We start from the raw sequence: 19,831 nt of genomic DNA on the forward strand, positions 1-19,831 counted from the left end.
AGAGGAAATATACACTAAATGTTAAAATTTTTAAAATAGTAGAACAGAAAGGCTTAGAGGTTCAGATATAGAAATCTTTAAAAATGGGAGGACCAAGTGACAAAGTTATAAAAACAAAATAAAGGATCCAAGATTTAATAAACAGGGCAGCACCAAAGCTATATAATTCATTTTTTAGATTACAATTGGAATATTGTGCCTAGTTTTAGGTACTTCAGGAAGAAATTCAAAGTCATGGAAGTGTCCAGATTAGGTTCACCAAGGTGATACAAAGGATGAAAGGTCTTTGTTATGAGAAGAGAATAGAAAAAATGGGATTCTTTTCATTGGAAGAAATAAGATTGAGAGGAGATAGAATAGAAGGTGATAATGACTTTAGATGAGATAAACTATTTATGTGGTTGATGAATTATTAGCCAGAGGGCTTAAATCAGTACAAAATGACAAAGTGTTAAGGAAATTTTTATGCTGTTTTAAAACATGGGAGTGCCCTGTCAGAAAATAGTGTATACACAGAATTCACCATAGCTTTTAAACGAGAAGTAGATATGCATTTACGAATAGAAATAAAAAGTTATGGCAAAAAGGCAGGTGAATGGGATTATGTAGCAGCTCTTTCAGAGAGCTGGCACAGGTGTGGTGGGCTGAATGGCCTCATTCAACGCTGCAAAATGCTAAAGATACAATTTCAACTAAACGTTGTCTAAAAACCTCTCATAAATTCAGCACAAATTGACACTAAATTATATATCTTAGGTAGCTTATATAATGAAAAATAAAGTCACACTAGTGCTACTCTGAAATTGAATTTAAGGTTTATTTAAGCCAAAATGAGGGAGGTTTACTTAACATCTGGACTGTGTTATGCTTGACCTAGGTGGTCTTGATGGTCTTGCCGAATGTCAAAAAGTAGACAATTTCTGTGCTTTAGAATTAACATCTTCACTTGAAAGGCCACTAAAAATATCTCCTCCTCCACAAAAGGAGCTAACTCACGTAAACAGGAAAGATGCACTTTGCTTTTAGCCACAAATAAAAAGGCCCTCTAATCTGCACAGACAGTCTGACACACTCACAACAAATCTCTGGTGGGTGTGCAGCGGACGATCCCACAAATGGGCCTTGACCTTGCTTTATGAACATACGATCATACAAATTAGGAGCAGGAATAGGCCACTCGGCCTCTCGAGTCTGCTCCGCCATTCAATAAGTTCATGGCGAAACTGATGACTCCACATTTCCACCTACCCCTGATAACCTTTCACCCCCTTGCTTATCAAGAATCTATCTACCTCTGCCTTAAAAATATTCAAAGACTCTGCTTCCACTGTCTTTTGAGGAAGAGAATTCCAAAGACTCACGACCCTCTGAGAGAAAAAATTTCTCCTCATCTCTGTCTTAAATGGGCGACCCCTTATTTTTAAACAGTGACCCCTAGCTCTAGATTCTCCGACAAGGGGAACCATTCTTTCCACATCCACCCTGTCAAGACCCCTCAGAATCTTGTGTTTCAATCAGGTCGCCTCTTACTCTTCTAAATTCCAGTGGATACAAGCCTAGCCTGTCCAATCATTCCTCATAAGACAACCCGCCCATTCCAGGTATTAGTCTAGTAAACCTTTGCTGTACTACCTCCAATGCATTTACATCCTATGTTGGTTCCTGGACATCACTGGGAGTTTGCAGGGACCTTGAGTGAACCTCTATTCACTTAAAACATGGTTGCTTTCCATTGCGAAGGGATATTGGGAGTTCCAATGGCCCAGTCTCAGTCGATATTGGTGTAAGGCGGGAGGCCGGTTTGCTCAGAGACGTCAGATGTACTAACCTCGAGCCAGCACAAGTGATTCCTATAGGTGAGGGGAGAGGGCAGCCAGATTAGGGAAATAAACTGGTAAGTTTTTTGATTAAAAATATTGTTACAAAGATGACCAAAGAGGTGGAAAAATAGCTTCTCTGCAGGCAGTGAGAAGGACCAGTTCCAGCAAATACCAAAGCTTCTAGTCTGTGTCAGCTGGAAGACACCCAAGATGCACCCATAGTCGTGTGAGTACCTGTCGGGTCCATACAAATTAAGTGCTCTCCCACTGATCCTACATACTTTAGTAGCTTTAGCCCTGGAGAGCACCATCATGGCATTATGTGGAGTTCATGTCTTATGCAAATTTGGGGCCAAGATGTTCAAGGATGTGCAGGAATGTAAGGGACATTTGGTAAATGAGCAACCAAGATTTGGGAGTCCTGAGTTCATTCACTACCCACTACCATTGTGATATGATTTGTCAGAAGCCACCATTGATTTACCACACTGGAGAAAGGATGCTATCTAGCATGAAGCACCAATGGGACTGTAAGAACAGCCCTTGGGATTTCAATCTTTGAACTTAAACCAATTTGGTTTAGCATAATATTTGCCTTAAGATATTGAGTTACTAAGGTTTCAACAAATGTAAGAACAATTACAAATCCAAAATGGTCAAAAATGAATTGCACTTCCAGATATGATGGTGCTGCTGGAAACTGAATTATGGCAAGTTATGCGGTAAGGGGATTTCAATATCCAGACATAGGAAAGGATAACAAGAAAGTATGAACCTTGACTCAATCCTTGAATCAGAAAGTGTAAAAGGTATAAATGCCTTTCCCCCTCTTAGACTTTGTTATTGCATTGTTGGAAAATGCTATTTGCTCTCAAGTGTAAAAGCCATGCTTGATGACACTTATTTAAGGTAAACTGAGTCTCTAATGGATAAGATACAGACACACCCTTTAGATAATTATAATCAAAGAAACTATAATTAACATACCTGTCTATTTTGTACTGAAGTTGTTGTAAGACATTAATGTGTTTGCTGCCTGAAATGCTTGGAAGTTTCATACCAAACAACCTATTTTGTAAAACAGACATTACGATCTGGCAACCTGAAAAACAATAGTACCAGTTTTTTACAAATAATTTGAAACAGCAAAATGTACTTTAATCTTGATGGGGTGTTGTGATTATCAAAAGTCTTCAGTGATTTTCATTTGTCTTTCCAAAACCATGTGGTGATTCAATATCCATAATTGACATTATTATATCATCAGACTCCAGCCTTTGGTACCAGGTTCTGTAATTCAATGATCCTGGTATCAGCACCATTATGAAGGACTTGAAAACATATTGGATTCTGCAGTCAGCAGTGAAGGAATATCACTTGGTTCACTACACTACCCACAATGTTTGTGTGGACTGTTCAGCATAAACTTGCTACCATTGGTCATCTGATCCAAAATGGCACCCTCTACGGGGGAATATGTGGAATTTGTGAGCAGAGCAGAATCAGTGAATTTCTTCAATCAATCAGATTGAAGCATCCTCATTGAAAAATAGGGGGGAACATTACAGTATAACAAAAGCGGATTTTGGTCGAATGTTGAAGTCTTAAAACTCAGATTCCGGACCCAAACCATACACGCCAACTTCCCCACAAGGCCACCGGTCCCACTTGCCCTCAGCCTCGAGAGCTAGGATCCCTTTTCCTCAGGCCTCCGACTCCCCTCACCCCAGGCCTCTGATCTCCTCCACCTGGCCTCCAAACTCCCTGCTCCCAGGCTTCTGAGCCCCCACCAACATCATGCCCCCAACTCAACAACAATTTCTATTTATAATGCAATGGCCTAAGGTGCTTCACGTGTAAGAATACATATTTGATACAACTTGACCAAGTTTAAAATTCACCAATTTTTACCAGCATGTTTTGCAAGGCCAAAAGGCTTTTCAAAGTAAAGTAACCTGCTGAAAGGAGCACGCTGCTTTTTCACAGATAAGCAAGAGCCACTAGATTGTGACAGAGAACACACTTTGAAGGCCACGGAATGTTTGGCTGAGAGGCCCACATTCATCATATAGGATTATGCCACTGGACAATCATGCTTCGAAGCTGTGTTAAGTCATTATGCTTGCTGGAATGCAAATGTAAATTAGTGTGTGGGCCTTAGTGATTCAGTTATATTTCAATTGTCTGATAAAATCATTTGGGACTGGATAACCATTATGAACATAAATAACTGAAAGCATGCCAATAGGAACAAAGAGAAAAAGAGATTCTTTAAGGGAAGAATGAAAACTGGTCATAGGAGACAAATGGACAAATGGACTTATTAGCAAGAGGCAGCATGGTTTTGTGAAGGGGAGGTCGTGTCTCACTAATTTGATTGAGTTTTTTGAGGAAGTGATGAAGATGATTGATGAAGGTAGGGCAGTGGATGTTATCTATATGGACTTCAGTAAAGCCTTTGACAAGGTCCCTCATGGCAGACAGGTACAAAAGGTGAAGTCACACGGGATCAGAGGTGAGCTGGCAAGATGGATATAGAACTGGCTCTGTCATAGAAGACAGAGGGTAGCAGTGGAAGGGTGCTTTTCTGAATGGAGGGATGTGACTAGTGGTGTTCCACAGGGATCAGTGATGGGACCTTTGCTGTTTGTCGTATATATAAATGATTTGGAGGAAAATGTAGCTGGTCTGATTAGTAAGTTTGCAGACGACACAAAGGTTGGTGGAGTTGCGGACAGTGATGAGGATTGTCAGAGGATACAGCAGGATATAGATCGGTTGGAGACTTGGGCGGAGAAATGGCAGATGGAGTTTAATCCGGACAAATGTGAGGTAATGCATTTTGGAAGGTCTAATGCAGGTGGGAAGTATACAGTAAATGGCAAAACCCTTAGGAGTATTGACAGGCAGAGAGATCTGAGCGTACAGGTCCACAGGTCACTGAAAGTGGCAATGCAGGTGGATAAGGTAGTCAAGAAGGCATACGGCATGCTTGCCTTCATCGGTCGGGGCATAGAGTATAAAAATTGGCAAATCATGCTGCAGCTGTACAGAACTTTAGTTAGGCCACACTTAGAATATTGTGTGCAATTCTGGTCGCCACACTACCAGAAGGATGCGGAGGCTTTGGAGAGGGTACAGAAGAGGTTTACCAGGATGTTGCCTGGTCTGGATGGGCATTAACTATGAGGAGAGGTTGGATAAACTCGGATTGTTTTCACTGGAACGACGGAGGTGGAGGGGCGACATGATAGAGGTTTACAAAGTTATAAGCGGCATAGACAGAGTGGATAGTCAGAAGCTTTTTCTCAGGGTGGAAGAATCAGTTACTGGGGGCATAGGTTTAAGGTGAGAGGGGCAAAGTTTAGAGGGGATGTGCGAGGCAAGTTTTTTTACACAGAGGGTGGTGAGTGCTTGGAACTTGTTGCCGGGGGAGGTGGTGGAAGCAGGTACCATAGAGACGTTTAAGAGGCATCTTGACAAATACATGAATAGGATGGGAATAGAGGGATACGGACCCCGGAAGTGCAGAAGGTTTTAGTTTAGGCAGGCATCAAGATCGGCACAGGCTTGGAGGGCCGAATGGCCTGTTCCTGTGCTGTACTGTTCTTTGTTCTTTCTTTGTTCTTTGAGACAGTACAGGAAGAGATAAGAAGATAGTGTAAAACCTGATTGCTTAAGGCTTCAGGAACTCATGAAAGCTGGATAATGTCAGGTCAGGCTTTAACTCCATAGTTCAAACAAAGAACTCGACATTCCATTGAATAATGTATGGTTATGAAGGACTTTTTCTGGACAGTGAGGCCCTGTCAGTGGCACATCCTGTTCATCACTGAAAGAAGGGTATAAAAAGTGATTATTTGTTTGCAGAAGCTTGTTGCTGAAGCCATAGGGAAGAGTGACCTGGCCAGTCACTGGGAAATTCTAATCAACATGAAGTTGGCCACTCTCAAGTGATTGTATTTATGTTTTGCTTGCTTCATATTTTGAACAATTTATTGTAAGTGCTAAGTATTCCATAGGAGAGTATAGGTTTGTTTTGTATGGTTTAGATATATTTTGAGCTAACTTAATAAAGTTGTTTGTTTAATCCAGAAGTTTGAGTACATTCCATTATTCTCATAATTCTCATGTCTGGACCAAAAGTTAACTGGACACAAATCCTACACACAGGAGTGTTAAAAATTTGATACTGCGCTACATAAGGCAATATTAAGGCAAATGGCCAAAGCTTGGCAAAAGATGTAGATTTTAAGGAGCGTCTTAAAGGAGGAAAGAGAGGTGGAGAGGTTTAGGGAAGAAATTCCAGAGCCTAGGTAGCTGAAGGCACAGCCACCAATGATGGGGCAATTAAAATCAGGGATGCTCATGAAGCCAGAATTAGAAGAGGATAGATATTTCAGAGGGTTGTGGGGCTGGAGGAGATTAGAGAAATAGGGAGGGGAGAGGCATTGGAGGGATTTGAAAACAAGGATGAGACTTTTAAAATTGAAGTGTTGCTTAACTGGAGCCAGTTTAGATCAGCGAGCATAGGGGAGTTGGTGAACGGGACTTGGTGCAAGTTAAGATGTGGCAGTGGAGTTTTGGATGACCTCAAGTGTACGGAGGGAAGAATGTGGGTGACCGTTCAAGAGTGGGTTGGGTAAGTCAAGTCCAGAGGTAAGAAAGACAGTGTAGTCACAATTTGGTATATGTAAGCATCAATTTAGGCAAAACCTTATCTATTCAGATATTATTACTGCTCGGAGCAGGAGACCATGTCTGATTTCAGACAAACTTAGTCTGGTGTTCTTACCAATTGTTCCATTGCCACAGTTACATAAATTCAGGGGAGGAATGAGAGACACCAAATGGAGACATGGGCTGTCTGTGTTTCCTGATTTTTGAAGTTGTAAACAGAAACGTAATCACTCGGAAAAAATTAGAAGCTAACCAAAATTGCTTTTTTTTGCTTTAATTTTTTTTCTCTTAGAACCTGTATTTATTTAATGTCACCTCCTCATTACATCTCAAATGCTTTATAAGCAATTAATTACTTTTGAATTCCAGTCATTATTGTTCTGTGACAAGAGTAACAGCTAATTTACATAGAAGCTCCCATCAACTAAAAACTGTTTTTTGGTGATATGCAGCGGAATTTCCTGGTCTTCTTTGAATAGTGGCATGGGACCTTATACGTCCACCTGAACCAACAGACGGAATATTAGATTAATATTTCATCTGGAGACAGGCACTTTGGAAAATACAGTACTTCCTCAGTACTCCACTCTGTTAATAGCCTAGGGTAGGTGGTCATGTCTGTAGTGGGGTCTGATTCAAATGCAACAGTTTTGCCAACCGATTCAAGCATTAATATAAATAAACTCATCTGAAACTTTTTCCCCCATCACCAAAAAGCTGTTGTGATTGGGGATCAATTGAAAATTCCACAACTAAGATTGCTAGATTTTTGTTAGTTAAGGATATTAAGGAACATGGAACCAAGGTGGGTAAATGGATTAAAGAAACAGATCAGCTGTCATCTAACTGAATCACGGAACAGACTCGAGGGGCTGAATAGCCTCCTTCTCTTCCTACATCCCTAATGTTTTGTTCCAAATGTCTATCTTCTTAAACCTCAGTTTTATATAATATGGTATGTTTCTGCTTGAACATTCATAATTATTAATAAATGAAAATATAGATTTTATTACAGGCTCCTAACAGTGATTATGAATGTCTTGACAATGAAACATACAGTGAAAGAAATAATATTGGCTGCTTTTTCCTCCTACCACTGGAGCAGGATCAGCGCAGGACTTCTACGCATCCCCCAAACTCTGCTGAGGTCTTGGCCCGTCTTTTGTCAATGCAGTCTCTCCCTTTGATCCCTAACACCAAAGAGAAGCTGCCACTGATGAGAAGGGAATTGTGGCTGGTGCTGCAATGAGACTATTCAGGAGAGGTGGAATGACCCCAAAAGTGAGCAGAAGAGTCGTGATTATCTGATGAATAATTTTTCTTTGAGGCCTAGGACGAGGCCGTGGCAGCACTTGGCAGGAAAATCACTGGACTTCACGACATAATAGAAATGAGAATAAATGAATGAAATTTGATTAGTATGTCATAATAGTCCAGCCATCATGCTGTGGGACAGGTTTGATGGACCAGATTAATTTTCCTTCCCATCAATTTCATATACTCATATAAGTAATTCATGATATGAATAAATGAAAACTAAGTAAAAATTGAGGCTTCATCAATATGCTTCACTTGTGTAAAACGGTCATCAAAATAAGCAGTTTAAATGTGTGACAACTAATAATTTGAAGCATCTCATTATATTGACCTCAGTAAATAGTTTAAATTGTCACTGAGTTAGCTGCAGGATTGCTATTTTATATTCTGATTTATTTGTACTTCTATATAACTTTCTATATAACTTTGTGCATGCAATCAATACAAATTTGTAGTTCACCTGAAATATATGATCAGTCATAATGTTGTGTTCCCACCTATTGAAGAGATCAGAACCATAGCATAGGCAGGCAACCCTTATTGTTTCCCAGTGCTAAAGGGGTAGATCATCCCTGCTAGATTCCACATTTCTTGTACTAGGTGCGTAAAATTAATTACAGTTTGTAGGTGGCATGATATTGCCTATGCAAGCTACCTTGTTGTAATGAGAGCAAGGAGGGATTGTTGAAGAACAGCATTTACAGAAAGTGCAATTTAAATACAGGAGAAGAAAGTCTTAGCCAACACATGGAAAATCTCATTGAACATAACTTTGAAAACCATAAAGCAACTACGTATCCTCCTGGAGAAATGGAGATTCAGTGTTACCTGGTTTCATATTGATTTCTGTTCTACAATATTGTTATTCCATTAATGACTACAAAATATGTGGATGATTGTAGAGCAACTGTTCATCAAACTTCATACAAAGCTGATGTGAAAAGTGTTACCACTTGCACCTACTTGTGTACATTTGGGGAGTTGAGGGATATGAGGAGCTGGCACGAAAGAGGAGTTGAGGTCTGGGGCAGATCGGCCATGATCTTATTGAAAGGCGGGGCAGACTTGAGGGGCTGAATGGCCTACTCCTGCTCCTATTTCTTATGTTCTCCTTTAAAGTAATAGAATATTAAATTGTGATAACATACCATAATCAATTCCTCTGGTGGTGATTTTTCCTTCAAATCCAGGGTTAATGGTCCACACACTGACTGTGTGGAGAAAAAGAGTGCAGAAAACAAGATCTCCAGCCCAATTCATCTTTTCCTTGAAGCCTTGAATCTATAGGGTAAAAATTAAAACAACCTCTCATGAGTTTTTATGCCGCAAAAATCCCATTCTACCCTATTTTGTATCAAATTGTCCTGACATTCAGCGGAAGTGATTTTAGTCCACTTTTTCACGCAGCAGTATTATTTAAATTAATAATACTGAAGAAATATATGTTTTCAAATTTTCAGGCCCACATTTCATGACACTGCCCCACGAGACCTTAAACTGAGGCCCCATTTCCCCGCTCAGGTGGACGTAAAAGATCCTATGGTACTATTTCCAAGCGGAGTTTTTCCTGGTGTCTTGGCCTATATTTATCCCTCAACCAAAATCACTAAAACAGATTATTTGGTTATCAAATTCCTGTATGTGGGACCTTGTCATGCGCAAATTGGCTGCCGCATTTCCTGCTTTACAATTGTGACTTCAAAAGTACCGAATTGACTGTAAGGTGCTTTGGGATGCCATGAGGTCGTGAAAGGCACTATATAAATGTAAGTGTTTGTAAAGTGACCAACATTCTTGACTGGTTCAAGTTTTATTAAATTATTTCCTGGGGAGAACCTAAATGTTTGTCCAAAACTTTAAAATTGAATTTCCATGAATTGGTGAGATTTATATTTCTCATAATTGAAAGTGAGTTTTTGTGGTCAAATCTGCAGTAAACTATTGTTTCCCAATATATTCTAATCATGAGTGTCTGATGCGACCGCATTTGTTGACAACGCGAATGGTAGGTGGCGCTGTTTTGGCACATGCGCAAATACAGCATGTGCCACGAAAACGTCACAGATTGCGACTGTAGCAGCTGCCAGGACTAAAGATGGCGCTGCTCAAAGAATCACACAGAGGACACCTAACGAACACGTGGCAGTATACAATGGCCGGAGTGAGAGAGCAGCGCGGGGGCTGGGGAGAGCAGCGTGGGGGCCGGGGAGAGCAGCATTGAGGGTGTCGGGGGGGGGTGGGTGGAGAAAGAGAGGGAGGGGGAGAGAAAGAGAGGGGGGGGAGAAAGAGAGGGGGGGAAGAGAGGGAGGGGGGAAATAGAGGGAGGGGGGAAGAGAGGGAGGGGGGGAAAAGAGAGGGGGGAAGAGAGGGAGGGGGTAAGAGAGGGAGGGGGGAAAAGAGAGGGAGGGGGGAAGAGAGGGAGGGGGGAAAAGAGAGGGAGGGGGAAAGAGAGGGGGGGAAAGAGAGGGAGGGGGGAAAAGAGGGGGGTGAGAAGAGAGGGAGGGGGGAGAAGAGAGGGGGGGGAGAAGAGAGGGAGGGAGGGAGAAGAGAGGGAGGAGGGAGAAGAGAGGGAGGGGGGGAGAAGAGGGGGAGAGAGGGGTGGGGGGGAAGAGAGGGAGGGGTGGGGTGGGGGGGGAAAGAGAGGGAGGGAGGGAAAGAGAGGGAAAGAGAGGGAGGGGGGAAAGAGGGAGGGGGTGAGGGAGGGGGGAAAGAGGGAGGGGGGTGAGGGAGGGGGGGAGGGGAGAGGGGGGGAAGGGCGGGAGTGGGGGGGTGGAGGAGAGTGGGGGGGGGGAGTAGCGGAGCGGAAGAGGAGTGCCTTTTTCTGTGCATGCGCCAGAAACACAACAGCAAAAGACTTACCGGCCAGTCCCTGGACCCGGCGACACCAAGGTCTTCGCACACTCGCTCCCCGCAGCTCTCTACGGCCTCTCGCCTCCGGCCCTCTCCATTTAGCCGTTCCCTCCAGCTGCGGATGCCCAATCCAGTTGCTTCTCCCCTACTTCTCCACAGTACTTCAGGCATTGCAACTGTCTGGTCCCTGCATTTTGCATGCTCCCTCTCCCCACCAAATGTTTTCAAAGCAACTTACAAAGGCAGAGCAACTTACCTTGGAACAATCTCCTGTGTCTAATAAAAATGAAGCAAGTCTCCAAAACGACTAAATAATTCAGAGAAAATGCCCGACGAAACCTCTCCTCCTTCCACTCAAAAAGTCGCGCCGAAGCTTTGACGCATGCGTGAATATCCGAAGATTGATGCATGCACAGAGGCCAACCTGGCGCGTTGCCCGAGGGACGACGTAACGCGATGATGTCATCTGCGCATGCGCAAAGCGTCTGTGGCAAGCCGGACCGCAGCGCATGCGCAGAGGGCAGGAGACCCTCTGCGCATGTGCGCACCGCGGTGCATCCTGATGACATCGGCGATGACGAAGCGTTGTCATGAATCACTTTGGAGTTTTTTTTTGCTTTTTTTTAACTCTGATTTTAATTAGTTGAATTCCTTCAAATTCCATCTGTGCCTTTAATTTTTAAAAGGAAACCACAATTATGATCTTTTTCACCCAGAGCTTAATTTGTCCCATCACTATGAAATATAAGTTGGCAGTAACTTAAAAAAAAACAATTGCTGCCAACTTTTTTTGTAGCTAATTAATTCTAATTTAAGATGTTAGTGAATAATATGCCTTGATATTGCAGTCATGACAAAATATGTGCTAGGAATGTTTGGCAGGTAGCCAGAAGTCCACTTTGCTGACTGGCATGATTTTGTGGGGTCAGGTCATTTGAATAATGAGGATAAGCTCCCATCACATCTCTTTGAATTGGGAGCTATCTTAATAGAGGATGTGGAAGATCTGTCTGTCAGCTCAAATTTAAAAGGATGTCTCCACTTCTCGGTAAATGGTTGCACTTGAGAGAAAATATTATTTCAGCCTTTATAAAGGTTCAATATACATTCAAAATATGTCATTCTTTGTAATGCTGTGAGTAGGGAGAGTGTAGAAGTGCTGGGCAAAAATAAAGTGTAAGCAAAGCAAATGTGGAAGTGATAAATTAAGGGGGCTAAATTGGAGAGCCCCTGATAATGGGTGCAGCAATCGTGATGTGTGATTACCCACAATGCTCATTTGGTGTAAAGTAGGAAGCAGATCAACTGTCTGCTCACTATTATGATTGCTGCATGCAGCCAGCGTTAATTGCACTGTTCTTTGGCTACACGCATCAGCAGGGGGCCCAGTATTGTTAGTTGCTTGCACTGCTTAAAATTAGCCTGCAACTCTCAAAGGGAAGCTGCAATGTGGCTGCTGGAGGTGCTGAAATCATTGGGAAAAGTGCTGTGTAACAATCTTCAATGCCTGACCATGGGAGAGAACAGAATGAGCGAGGCCATGTTCTTTGGGAACTGGGCTGACCGATCCTTTGTTCCCTTCACCGTCAGGTCAGACTACCTGAAGATGCTGGGGATATGGTTCGGAAGGGCCGGGACGTGCACCAAAACCTGGGAGGAGCGAGTAGCCAAGGTACAACACAAGCTGAGCATGTGGGGGTAGCGATCTCTCTCCATTGTGGGTAAGAACCTGGTCATCAGATGCAAGGCGCTCACGTTGTTGCTGTACATGGCACAGGTCTGGCCCATACCCCACTCCTGCGCTGTGGCGGTCACCCAAGCCATTTTCCGCTTCATCTGGGGATCCAAAATGGACCGGGTCCGGAGGGACACGATGTTCAAACCTCTGGATAAGGGCAGGAAAAATATACCCAACGTGGCCCTGATCCTGATGACTACCTTCATGTGTGGCTGCATCAAGCTGTGTGTAGACCTCCAGTACGCAAACTCCAAGTGTCACTACGTGCTAAGGTTCTATCTGTCCTCGGTGTTGCTAAGGATGGGCCTGGTCACATTGCTGCGGAACGCTCCATCCAGTTGGACTGTGCCGTACCACCTATCCTTCGTGGAGCAGTTTCTGCGGAAAAACACCTTTGACCACCGATCCATCAGGCAGTGGTCTGCACGAAATGTCCTCAAGGCCCTACGGGAAAAGGAGATGGTGGATCCTGTCGGATGGTTCCCCGAGCAGACCGCCAAAGTCATTTGGCAGAATGCCTCATCACCAGAACTTTCAAACAAGCACCAAGATGTAGCTTGGCTGGTGGAGAGAAGAGCCCTCCCCGTCAGATCCTTCCTGCACGCCCGAAGTCTCACCCCCTCCGCACAATGCCCTCGCGGTGGCTGTGCTGGGGAAGAGACGGTTGCCCACCTCTTTCTGGAATGTGTCTTTGCAAAGCAGGTGTGGAAAGAGATGCAGTGGTTTTTGTCGAGGTTCATCCCAAGCAGCTCTGTAACACAGGAATCTGTGCTCTACGGGCTGTTCCCAGGGACGCACATCGAGACAAACATCAACTGCTGCCGGAGGACTATGAATTCGGTGAAAGACGCCCTTTGGTCTACCCGAAACTTGCTGGTCTTCCAGCGCAAAGAGTTGTCCACGACCGAATGTTGCAGACTGGCACATTCCAAGGTCCAGGACTGCGTGCTGAAGGATGCACTAAAGCTTGGGGCAGCTGCAGCAAAGGCTCAATGGGGAAAGACCACAGTGTAAGGTCCCCCCACCAAGCTGAACTGAGTGGCTGGATCCATGGGAAACCCCTCGAACTGTATCGGGAAAATTTTCGTTTGCTGTAAAATGTAAAAATGTATCTGGCATGACAATGAAATGGAAGGGTTGTGAGGCAACTCATGATTGTATTGAAGGAAACTGATCTCCTTTGCACTGTTTGTATTTTTTGACTTGGTGCTGTTTGAAACTGTTTGGTAATGTATCTTTTACAGATTTTTATGAATAAGATATATTTTGGAAATAGAAAAAAGAACAGAATAACCATCAACTGCTGCTGGAGGACTATCAATTCAGTAAAAGACTCCCTTTGGTCTGCCCGAAACTTGCTGGTCTTCCAGCGCAAAGAGTTGCCCATGACCGAATGTTGCAGACTGGCACATTCCAAGGTCCAGGACTACGTGCTGAGGGACGCACTAAAGCTAGGGGCGGCTGCGGCAAAGGCTCAATGGGGAAAGACCACTGTGTAAGGTCCCCCCCACCAAGGTGAACTGAGGGGCTGGATCCATGGAAAACCCCTCGAACTGTAGCCAGAAAATATTTGCTTGCTGTAAAATGTACATGGCATGTAAAATGAAATGGAAGGGTTGTGAAGCAACTCACTCCAGTATTGAAGGAAACTGATCTCCTTTGCACTCTTTGTATTGTTTGGCTTGGTGCTTTTTGGAACTGTTTTGTAATGTATTTTTTACAGATTTTTATGAATAAAGTATATCTTGGACAAAAAAGAGTATACACTAAGGTTTTCTGGTGATGCACTGGAGGCCTCGGTGGAGGAGGTGGAAAGAATGAGAGATGTCTTGTATTTGCAAGAAAACAGAGGCCCTGCAGATACATAATGAAAAGGGAGTGGGGACAGATAGCTGCGAAGGTCAGTGCCAGGAATTTAGCCCCAAGTACTTGGACACAGTGCCACAAGAAGTTTAATGATCTCACACGAGAAGTCAAAGTCAGTGAAAGCATCTGCAAATGCCATATCCTACCAAATGCACCATTAGCCTCAGACACTTCAATTCACCTGACCTCCCATCACTCACCTGTCAACAATCTTTATCAATCAGGACGCATATCTCACATTCATATGCTTCACCTTACTCTCACACACCTGGGACTGTTGTAAGCCTCTCACCTTGCATATACTACCAGCTATTCAACCATGACAGGCAAGTAACGAATGCCCCAAAGCACTTTATAGCCAATGAAGTACGTTTGAAGTGTAGTCACTGTTGTAATGTAGAACATGTGGCAGATAATTTTTGCAAAGAAAGCTCCAACAAATAGTGATATAATAATGACCACATCATCTGTTTTTGGGATGTTGATTGAGGGATAAATATTGGCCAGGACACCAGGGGTAACTCCGCTGGTCTTCTGCACAATAGTGCCCTGGATTCTTTTACATCCACATGAGAGGGCAGACAGGGCCTCAGTTTAATGTCTCATCCAAAAGACAGCATCTCCAGCAGTCCTGCACTCCCTCATTACTGCAGTGGAGTGTCAGTCTAGATTGCTGTGCTTAAGTCCTAGAGCAGGACTTTAACTTACAATTGCTGATTCAGAGGTAAAAGTGCTATCAACTGAGCCATGGCTGACACATTTCCCTCTCTCTTGCAGGAGAAGGTGGCTCATAACTAACCAGAGGGGAAGAGATGTACCTGCATGTTCTAACCCCCATAGAGGAGACGGCATAGACCATTAGAGGAAGGCCATTGCTGAGGCTGTGACCAGTAGAGGGGCTTAATCCCTTGCAGATGATGGTACCCTAATCCTTCTCTTCTCACAACCCACTACCCACTCATCCCATACTCTCCTGATTTACATGATGCAGATAGCATAAAGATGCACTTCTTATTTTTTGCACTCGCCTCATCACAATCTTACCCTTGTCCCTTTTCCCTTTCAGATTCTTAAAAACTGCAACCTTCCCAGGCAGTGGAGGAAGACCAAGAAGGCAGTGATGGTGAAGGCACAGGACTGTCACTTGATTTCACACTTCCAGCCACCAGCTTAGATAGTGACACTGCGCATATTTACAGGATATATTAGAGGCGGAATCTGCATGTGGTGAGACACCGAGTACATGTGCGCTGCAGCCAAGGCGGTGGCAAAGATAGTGCAGATGCCAGCACACTGGAGAGTGAGGTTGCACATGAATTCTGTTGCAGAGGACTCACATGAGGACTTTGATGGGCAGGCTACAGAACAAAGTTGACGGGTGCATTGTCAGGCCTGCCAGAAAGCCTGCATTCAATGGCTAGCAGTTTGGAGGAGTCCGTCACCAACTTAGTACAGGGCTTTGCAGGGTGCTTAGTGCCCATACTTTCCAATGTGGAACTGGTGGCCAACTCCATTCGTACACATCTGGACACTGGGCCGGATTTTCAAAGCACTTTAAGGGTGAGTTCAGGTGCAGGCACAGACTGAAGATTGTGTTCTCAGAAGGGGTCTCTGGTTCCTGACCCCTCCGGAACATGCTCCAATTTTTAAAGTGAGGGCGGGGTGGGGCAAAGGGTGTCGGGAGCTTGCTTGCCTTCAATTAATGACCTGTTAAGCTCCTTGAGGAGCTTGTTAACAGATTGGAGAGGATGAGAATACAATTTTCAATTGGCAAATCAGTGAATCCAAACAGTCTGGTGCACATTAGAGCACAGCTGCCGGGTTCAATATGGGGAGAAGTTAAAATCTTTTTTAAAGGGTGAAAAATCTCCGGACCTGAGGGATCTTGCTTCAGATCATGTGCATTACCTCTCATTTCACCACTTTCCCGCACGGTTAGACTGCTGGCCCTCCTAGGTGTTGCCTTATCTCCTCTACAAGGCAGCATCAAGTCCTATTGTGCCTTTGCTGCTCATGCTCTGCAGGCAGATCCCACCTCCTAGTAATGCTCGCACCTGCTACTTGGATGCAAAGCTCGCCTCTGTCCCAATTAGCGCGTTTACATGTAAAGATAGTGCGCGCGACAACGCAGGTGTGGCACAGGGTCAGGGCCCAGAAATGATCCGGGTGTCGGGTTCCCAACTGTAAATTGAAAATCAAGCCCGATCATGATGGCTGAAGGCTGATGTTCTTAGCTTCCATTTAAGCACAAGCAGCTTCCACCAAAACCCTGAGTGCTGTAGTAGAAGCTCAGACGGTTGTCATGCAATATCAGCTTGCTGTCATGCAAAGGCTCAGACTGCTGCTATCATGGCTCTAAATACCAGTGTTCAAAGGTGTTTTCAGAGTATCATAGCAGTCCAGCAATCTGTTCTCCATCATATTACTCAGATTGCTGAGGCACTGCCCCGGGGAGGGGGAGTGGCCGTGGCTCGATGGCTGCTGGGTTTAGAACCAGGTAACATAGTCTCAGAATAAGGGGTAGGCCATTTAAGACTGAGATGAGGAGGAATTTCTTCACTCAGGGGGTGGTGAATCTTTGGAATTCTCTACCCCGGAGGGCTGTGAAAGCTCAATCATTGAGCATGTTCAAGACAGAAATCAATGGACTTCTGGATGCTAATGACATCAAGGGATATGAGGATAGTACGAGAAAGTGGCATTGAGGTAGATGATCGGCCATAATCTAGTTGAGTAGCTGAGCAGGCTCGATGGGCTGAATGGCCTACTCCTGTTCCTATATTCCTCTGTTCCTATGAAGCACGAACTTGCAGTCTTCCTACACCTGCCAGTACTCTTGCTGTTGCCTGTCAGAATGCCAGTCCAGGCTGCTGCCGCCCATGCCAATTTCGTGCCGTCTGAAGCCGAATCTTCTAGGCCCACAGCTGCTTGAGGTTGTTCTTCAAGACTCTCGCACTGAAATTCAGCAGTCTTCCATCAGACATGCTGCAGCCACTTGGGTAGCCCTGAATGGGAGCACCAGGACAGGCAAAGGCACCTGGAAGACAGGCACTAAGGAAATGCACAAGCTGATTAATTTAATTTTGTTTGCAATAGGTCATGATTTAATTTATAAATTTGGTTTGGAATGTGTAGTTTGTATTGGCTTTTAATTTTGCATTGTAGCCTATAGGACAATCTGATAGTGACAGAGGGAAGGTAAGGAGGATGGGACCTGTTGATGAATAGAAAATTTTTGTTGAGGTCACCAATATTGTAATTGAATTAATTCTTCATGTCCAGCCTGGGCAGAAAGGAACTGTCGCGGCTTCAGCCTCCATTCCCCTTCCTCATTTTCCACCTCCTCATGCTCCTGCTCCTCAGCTTCTTGCCTGATAGGTGGTGGCACGGGTGGTTCCCTCATGATGGCTAGGTTGTGCAGCATGCAGTATACCAGCACAAGTCTTGAGACCCACTCAAGCTGAGTACTGCAGGGCTTTTCCAGAGCAGTGCATAGAGTTAAACATTGCTTCAGCACACCAATGGTCTGCTCTATCACATTTCTTGTGGCAGCAATACTATTACTGTATGACTGCTGCTGGGATATCAGATATTGACCTGCATGATGCACCAGCTGCATGTTGAAGGGATTGAATCCCTTCTGGTTCAAGTACATGGCAGGCGACACATACAAATCGTGCAAAGCAATTTTCATGCAGTCAATGGCCCACAATCCTTGGAAACCCTTGTGGTTGCTTGCCTGCTTCTCTATGGCAAGAGGGAATAAAATGAAATTAATTTCCTTTGAACCATGATGCTTAGTGACCTCCCTTATGGAACAGTGTACTGCAAACAGAGATATTACTAAGATCACCAGAATCAGCCTGGAAGGAGCCACTGGCAACATGGTCCTTGTCCTACTCTGAGGTTAGAGTTGTGGAGCAGGCAGTAGATTCAAGTGATGACATCATTACTGAAGCGCACATGTCTCAAACAAACATCGCTGAGGTTCAGGCAGGAGAATTACTCCCTAAACACCCTCAGCAGATATGGCCTCCAGATGAGAGCCCCTCTCCCCATCCCCCTCCTTCCACTTTTATTACCTTGTCCTGCTCCATGTGGCCTCTGCTTATTCTCCCAATCATTCCATTCCAAAGGGAATGTCTACCAATGCACCCATGTCTGGGAGAATTTGGTTTGTGCAGAAGCTTTGAAGTCAGCAAAAAGTTCTTCAGCACCTGCCACACAACTACCTGTAGATCTTTACAACTTGCAACAACTAAACAAAGCACCAAATACATGAGGAATCAAAGCAACAGCCAGAAGAAATCAGGCATCAGCTAACATGCAAGTGGTTGATGAACCCTTTAAATAGTGCTTCATACTCCTTAATGCATGTTCAGCTGTGCAAGGTTAAGAGAGGCCATTGGCAGCATTGGTGTCAAATACGCAATGCACATTTCTGATGAAGTTCTGATCAAAGGTCACTGACCTGAAATGTTAACTCTGCTTCTCTCTCCAATAGATGCTGCCAGACCTAAGTATTTCCAGCATTTCTTGTTTTTATTTCAGATTTCCAGCGTCTGCAGTATTTTATTTAAGCAATGCACATTGATTGATTGATGTCATGATCTCCCTGCTGTGCATGGTTCCAGTGGACTGTTAAGTATGCACCTGCTAACCCCTTTACCAAGATGGTATCCTGTGTGCTTCACATCAGAAGTATCTGTATGCACCGCGGAAGCGATTTTTGAACCCTAAGGGGACACCTAGTGCCCAGGACGTTGATGAGGTGAATTTTGCCCCCAAAGTCTGTAAGCAAGTGACAGAATGCAACCCTTGTTTGATGCCTCTCAAATGGATTTGCTACTTTATAAGATGTGTGCAAGAAGAACTTCCCTGCTTGACTCTCCGGAGTGCCATCCCAAAAGAAAGCAATGTACCTTTCCTGCCAGGAGGTGACAACTGGGTACATTGGACTATGCAATACATAGATGCCATCTGTGATACTCTGCACTCCTGGAAACCCTGCAATCCAGGGAAAGTTCTGTGTAGTGTCTCCTTTCCACAGAGAAAGTGATGAACATGTTGCCCCTTACAAACATTGTCTATCACTTTCGTGATATAGCTGTGGAGAGCAATTTCAACACATGTTCTTGGTGGTGGCTTGGAAGCAGTATGATGTAAAAGATTTAATGTTCACAGGTAGATCCATTGACATGGTGTAAGTTATTTCATGGATAGCTTCCAAGAAATGGCACAGCTATACAGCATGAGCTATTGTGAAAAGAAGGTGCTGAAGATGCCCTGGAAGGTTTGTCTAGGACAGTAAATGAGTGTTGGAGGTAAGGGTGGATGAGTACATTATGCTTGAGGTCTAGTTGCGAATGCCTTTTTATCCATTAAAAGCTGCTCTTCCTCTACCAAATGTAAAAGCACCATTGGAAGCCTCAAAGGGACTTCTATCCTGCCAAATTAGGTTGCTGCAAGTGAAAGATTGAGTGGCATTTGCCCTAATTTCTCCCCTTGTAACATCAGAGCTTAAAGGGAAAACAGTTTCTAAAAACAATGCATTTGTTCC

At 44.1% G+C, this 19,831-nt stretch overlaps 1 protein-coding gene across 1 annotated transcript in view; it reads right to left on the reverse strand.

The window, feature by feature from the left end:
• The window catches only part of LOC137378264 (bactericidal permeability-increasing protein-like), a 112,326-nt gene extending 101,067 nt beyond the window's left edge, over nt 1-11,259 (reverse strand). Inside the window, exons 1-3 of the mRNA XM_068048504.1 lie at nt 11,092-11,259; nt 8,966-9,098; nt 2,808-2,922 (exon numbers count right to left, since the gene is read on the reverse strand). Of these exons, the coding sequence (XP_067904605.1) occupies nt 2,808-2,922; nt 8,966-9,098; nt 11,092-11,259 (416 nt within the window). The remainder of the gene's footprint in view (nt 1-2,807; nt 2,923-8,965; nt 9,099-11,091) is intronic.
• Between the last annotated feature and the right edge of the window lie 8,572 nt (nt 11,260-19,831).

The sequence above is a fragment of the Heterodontus francisci genome, chromosome 16, assembly GCF_036365525.1.
Source record: "Heterodontus francisci isolate sHetFra1 chromosome 16, sHetFra1.hap1, whole genome shotgun sequence".
NCBI classification, from domain to species: domain Eukaryota; kingdom Metazoa; phylum Chordata; class Chondrichthyes; order Heterodontiformes; family Heterodontidae; genus Heterodontus; species Heterodontus francisci.